This window comes from Ranitomeya imitator, chromosome 1 (assembly GCF_032444005.1).
Source record: "Ranitomeya imitator isolate aRanImi1 chromosome 1, aRanImi1.pri, whole genome shotgun sequence".
NCBI lineage: Eukaryota > Metazoa > Chordata > Amphibia > Anura > Dendrobatidae > Ranitomeya > Ranitomeya imitator.
In genome coordinates, this window is record NC_091282.1 from 305,032,895 (window position 1) to 305,039,567 (window position 6,673).

General features: G+C 42.6%; 1 protein-coding gene across 6 annotated transcripts in view; it reads left to right on the plus strand.

The window, feature by feature from the left end:
* The window catches only part of PATZ1 (POZ/BTB and AT hook containing zinc finger 1), a 43,245-nt gene extending 38,913 nt beyond the window's left edge, over positions 1–4,332 (plus strand). For all 6 annotated transcript variants that reach the window (XM_069757860.1, XM_069757831.1, XM_069757814.1 and 3 more), the window contains one exon: positions 3,436–4,332. In XM_069757860.1, coding sequence (XP_069613961.1) covers positions 3,436–3,959 — 524 coding nt within the window. In that variant the 3' untranslated portion in view covers positions 3,960–4,332. The remainder of the gene's footprint in view (positions 1–3,435) is intronic.
* The last annotated feature ends 2,341 nt before the right edge of the window (positions 4,333–6,673 follow it).

Sequence of the window (6,673 nt, forward strand, 5' to 3'; positions counted from 1 at the left end):
TGAAATGAGAGTGACTCTTGATGGGCCAGAGGCTGAATCAGTAAAGGGCAGAGAGCTCCACTCCAACTCAAACGCCAGCAAGGTGGAGGTGGGGTACTGGTATGGGCTGGTATCATCAAAGATGAACTTGTGGGACCTTTTCGGGTTGAGGATGGAGTGACGCTCAACTCCCAGACCTACTGCCAGTTTCTGGAAGACAACTTCTTCAAGCAGTGATACAGGAAGAAGTCGGTATCGTTCAATAAAAACATGATTTTCATGCAGGACAATGCTCCATCACATGCCTCCAACTACTCCACAGCATGGCTGGCCAGTTAAGGTCTCATAGAAGAAAAAATAATGATATGGCCCCCTTGTTCACCTGATCTGAACCCCATAGAGAACCTCATAAAATGTGAGATCTACAGGGAGGGAAAACAGTACACCTCTCGGAACAGTGTCTGGCAGGCTGTGGTGGCTGCTGCACGCAATGTTGATCGTAAACAGATCAAGCAACTGACAGTATCTATGGATGGAAGGCTGCTGAGTGTCATCATAAAGAAAGGTGGCTATATTGGTCACTAATTTTTGGGGGTTTTGTTTTTGCATGTCAGAAATGTTTATTTCTAAATTTTGTGTAGTTATATTGGTTTACCTGGTAAAAATAAACAAGTGAGATGGGAATATATTTGGTTTTTATTAAGTTGCCTAATAATTCTGCACAGTAATAGTAACCTGTACAAACAGATATCCTCCGAAGATAGCCAAATCTAAAAAAAAAACACTCCAACTTCCAAAAATATTAAGCTTTGATATTTATGAGTCTTTTGGGTTGATTGAGAACATAGTTGTTGATCAATAATAAAAATAATCCTCTAAAATACAACTTGCCTAATAATTCTGCACACAGCGTATGGTTTATTACTCCATAATAAACAGATACACACATTAGATGACTTAGATTGCATAACAGTAAGAAAATAAGTTCATGGCCCTGAAATGTGATTTGTCAATGGATGAGGATTTACCAATATCATACAAGCAAGACCAACAACTCTGCAGCTTAAAAATCGCTTACTTCATGAGTACCCCTTACACTACGGCCTTTTTCCGCCAGAGCATACAAAGTCATCAAACAACTTACCGTAATAAAAGAACAGGATAGAGGTGAGAGAGTAAGAAAGAAAGAAAAAAGAAGACAAGACTAGACAGCAAGAAGGGAAATTCAGAGCGTATTTCTTCGATATCCAACTCCACAGGGAAAAACACCTGTTTGGTCCATCAGTTCGCAATGGAGAGTAATATTCTCCAAATAATGGTTCCATGGTAGCAGAGTTTTCTCATACAAGGTAACCGGATTTAGAAGGATACTAGGGAGTTTGTCGTTAACCATGATCCTGTAATTCTGGCAAAAATGAACATGAGTTTAGTGTTTGTATTTTTGGAATATCAAGTGTGGGCCTGTCCAGTAGCACATCTCAAGGAGCATGAGTAAGGTAGACTTGGGTAAACATAAAAGGTAAATGCTAATCCTAAAGCTTTGTACCCTAGGGCAGGACCACCAGGTAAAAAATATACATTTGGTATAAAATCCTGATTTACACAATGGCTGATTTTCTGATTACATATACCCTTTTATTGCTTTTAAATATTGAACCATAAATTGTAAAACAACTACTGCTGACCCTGTGGGAATAAATGGCTGTTGGGTACTGCAGCTGAACCAAGGCAGAAACCTACTGATCTGGTCCTGCTCACAGAGATTGATACATATCCACCAGTTACTTCTTTGTGAGCATCGGTACACATTTCTGTCCCATATCTCTTGTATCAGCGCACAATGGAGTGCAGCCTGAAGTGTATGTTGTTCAGCTCCTAGAGCATTACCTACTCTGGACACAACTGTGTGCACTTTTATGATGAGAGTAGGCCTGTATCTGTATGGGTTTCTGATTGTAAACTGAAAGCAAACATCCTGAAAGAAGGAACTGAAACCAAAAGCAAACTAGACAGTTGTGTAATTCCTAATTAGCTAATTAGTAAGCTTTGTTTCCATAAAATTGGAAAACCTGCGTAATATTTTCATATCTTTAATGCAAGGAGCACGAGTTTTACAACAATCAGAGGACCTTTCACCAATCTTTTTTGTTGAACTGGGCACATGGTATAATAGTGGCTGCAAAGCAGAACTACACCTTTTTTTAAAAAAAATTTCACCTCTCCATTGCAGAAATATTAGGAATCAGGTATTTGGCACCTAATGAGTTAACACCCAATTGAACTTTAAAAAAAAAGTTAGATAGTTTTCACTAAGGGCATGCATTCTCTTTGTATGATGCTGACTAGTGATGAGCACAATTGCTTGTTACTCGAGTTTGCCTAGGATGCCCGGGTATGCACCAAATATCGCGGGTGCCCGAGTGACATGTTCGAGTCCCTGCAGCCACGTTTCACGGTTGTTAGACAGCCACAAGACATGCGGGGACTGTCTTTGTCAGGCAACCTCCGCATGTTTTGTGGCTGTCTAACACAATCTAATCTAACAAAATCAGGATTACAGATTGCCTAACTTGGATCTTAATTCTACCATGTGGCTATTTTCTTAATCATGTTGATACTGTAATATACTGGTATTTCGTTTAATTACTATATGATCCTGGCCATAGCCTCCAGCCACTACTTGACACCTTTTTGGATCTGAAACTTTGTGTACCCATATATACAAAAATATTTTAATTATTTTGTGTGTATTGTATTCTCAAAGAATTATTTTTGTACAAATAAAATTGTATATTGTAATATATAATGATTTTAATTCTGCTCTGCAGCAACTATTATTTTGTGTATCCAGTTCAACATGAAAAATGTGGTGAATGGTCCTCTTTAAAGGGGTGACTTTGACATTCATGGTAAGTCCCCAGGTTATGTCATAAATATATGATAAATGGTTGTCTCACCTATGGGACCAATGGAGAGATCTACGGTACCCCGAATCTGCCTTGTAAAGCAACTGCTTTCGCATTTAGGTGGAGAGTGAATGTTGAGGTGGCTTTGCCAGTATGTGGCTCTATTTTCTTTTTTTTCCCCTCTGTTCACTGGAATAAGCCAATCAGACCAGTTGATGGAACCTCCGTTCTTCAACATCTGTCCAATATTTATGCCACATCCTGTAAACATGCCATGAATGTCGAAGTTGGTAATAACTATTTCACCTGCATATTAAAACTTTCAAATGTCTAGTATTATTATTGAGTTATGCATCATTAATTATTTTTTTGTTCCATTTTGTATATGACTTGAAGACCTTTCAGTTCAGCTTTCATGGCACGTCATACACCTATTTATTTAGCAATTACAAATATTTAGGGGGACTAGAAACTTACCGTACTTGGAATAGAGAATTGTCCATTACCATAAGATGACAAGCCTTTTTCACTGATTGTTCTTATTTTGCAGAGGGGGAGAAATGTCAGCATGGAGAACAAGAGAGTTCTGACTCCTATGGTGACCTATCTGATGGCAGCGACCTCAAATCACCGGACAAACAGAATTCTAATGGATCGTATGCAACGTATGACTTGGTGATTCCCAAGAAAATGGAGACAGAATCAGAGAAGCGGTATCCCTGTTCAGAATGTGGCAGCTTCTTTCGCTCTAAGGCCTATCTTAATAAACACATCCAGAAAGTTCATGCCAGGCCTCTTGGTGCATCCCTTGGTGATTTAGGGTCAGCATTGGGTCCTGCACTTGGGCCTACTTTGGGGCCCGCACTGGGACCAGCCCTTGGGCCTTCTCTAGGTCCAACTCTTGGGGCATCTCTTGGGCCAGCTTTAGGCTCTGCACTGGCATCTCCTTTCTCTCCACAGCAAAATATGTCCCTACTAGAGTCATTTGGTTTTCAAATTGTACAGTCAGCTTTCGCTTCTTCTCTGGTGGAACCTGAGGTAGAACAGCCGGGAATAGGGGGTGAAGGGAAGTAAAAACGATATGACATAACAAATGAGAAAACTGGTAGTGCCGAATTCATGGGAAAAGCATTACTGTGCATGAGCCCCTAAAAGAGCACTAGAAAAGACTGTAAGACCTAATGATTATGGTAGGAATGGTGCCGGCTGACGTTCAGAGACATGCACAATGAAGACACAATACAAAGAAAGATAAGCACTTAGTATTTTTCCAGCACTGTCATTGTTACACTGATCTCAGAACTGTATAATGCCTCATGAACTGAGGGTTCAATGTGTCATGGGGGCATGATGACAAATTTATATGTGAATGTTTTGTACTCTCCTGAATACTGATTATAAAAATGCACAAAGCTGAACACATTGTAATAAACAGATTCACATGCAATTCCTTCCCAGATATACTGTTATGCTTCTACATGTTGGCTCGCTTTGGAAATTCATTTAGCAGAAAAAAATAATCGCTGGGCTCATATGTGCAGCTGTGTGGCTAGCTTCAGGAGTGTGCAAAGGGTGCATTACTTATCCTTACTGACGGGATGACACTAGCCCAGTGACCTGGGGGATGACACTAGCCCAGTGACCTGGGGGATGACACTAGCCCAGTGACCTGGGGGATGACACTAGTCCAGTGACCTGGGGGATGACACTAGCCCAGTGACCTGGGGGATGACACTAGCCCAATGACCTGGGGGATGACACTAGTCCAGTGACCTGGGGGATGACACTAGCCCAATGACCTGGGGGATGACACTAGCCCAGTGACCTGGGGGATGACACTAGCCCAATGACCTGGGGGATGACACTAGCCCAGTGACCTGGGGGATGACACTAGCCCAGTGACCTGGGGGATGACACTAGTCCAGTGACCTGGGGGATGACACTAGCCCAGTGACCTGGGGGATGACACTAGCCCAATGACCTGGGGGATGACACTAGCCCAGTAATATGGGGGATGACACTAGCCCAGTGATCTGGGGATGACACTAGCCCAGTGATCTGGGGGATGACTCTAGCCCAATGACCTGAGGGATGACACTAGCCCAGTGATCTGGAGGATGACACTAGCCCAGTGATCTGGGGGATGACACTATCCCAGTGACCTGGGGGATGACACTAGCCCAATGACCTGGGAGATAACACTAGCTCAGTGACCTGGGGGATGACACTAGCCCAATGACTTAAGGGATGATACTAGCCCAGTGACTTGGGGGATGACACTAGCCCAGTGACCTGGACAGTCACCCAGAAAATGTGCTCCTCATCTGACTATTGGTGCCATAGAAAAAGAACATGCAGCGGGAGAAACTGTTTCTTTAACTAGTATTGATTGGTAAATGTTATTGGGGGCTGTTCGGTATGGATATTTGTACCGTGTAAAATTGTACTATTTTTACATTATATTATACACTGTTGGGACATCAGTAGGGTCTGCTCAGGACACCAAGCAGCTAAAGGCCATTTTTTTTCCTTATTTTCTAGACAACCCCAACAGAACTGGAACTTTTACTATGTTGCTTTTAGGGAAACCTGGAAGGTTTGTGCTACCTAAACCACAGGCAGGATAAATCTATTTATATAATCGCCAGTTGGGACTTCCGGCCGCTTTCCCCGAATCCCATAAGGCACCATGGCAGTGTCACTTTCACCTGCACAAGTGACATACACGTCTCCGCTATTCCCACGAAGGCGTAGTAACAGTCACAACTGCGCGCTCTACCTGTGCATGCGCGGTAACGACGCAGCTGTTACTGCGCCTACATGGGGAATAGCGGTGACGTCTATGTAATTTCATCGCACTCCCAATGCGACAACATCGGGCCTATTTCTAGTAAAGGAAATAAATAAAGGACATGATCCCTATTTGAGGACATCTATGTTTTATTTTGAAACTCTACAGCTTTTCTGATAAATCATAGTTTAAAAAAAGATACCTGTTACTCAATTTGGGAAGGGATAAGCCAGCAGGGACCATCCCATATGATTGTTCTCTTCATTCCCAAAAGTGCAATCTTGTCTACATGATGTGCTTTTGAACAACAATCTTGTTTCTACCAGCATAAGAAACATGATGAACGACAAACGAGCGTTTTTTCATTTGACATCAGGTTTGCATTGAAGGGCAATGATTGAGAACAAACTTTTCTGCAGATCACTGTCTGTTTAAAAGGCCATACAAAAGCATATGAATAAAGTGGCAACTCTTTCTTAATCAGAACCAATAATCATGAAAATGCAGTTTAAAAATAACCGAACTTCGGGCAACATGGATCAGACACTGGCTCTGTAATTTCAGCCAGGTACCTTTTGCTCTGAATGCTGCAGTTTCAAAGAAAACATACGTTTTAGGGTATGTGCAGATGATCAGTAAAGGCTGCGGGTTGGACGCTGCGTACTTCTGGGGCGTCCAACCCTCAGCCTCCAGATGTTGCAGCATAATGGATGGGATTTCTTGAAATCCCATGCGCACTACGCATCCATAGACGTCCGTGGCTCACCCGCAGCATGTCAATTTCTCTTGCCGAGAAGCAACAGATTGGACACAGTGAATACGCACAGTTCAGTGAACAAATGCAGTCACCTACGTTCAGTAGCCGGCAGCTCTTTGGACGCTGCGAACATGTGCTGCGTCCAAAGCTCTGCCAGTTTCGGAACGGCTGTACATACCCTAAAAGCCGGTCATAGACCATGCTGCTCAGGTGACAGGATCAACTTCTCCCCACTAACTT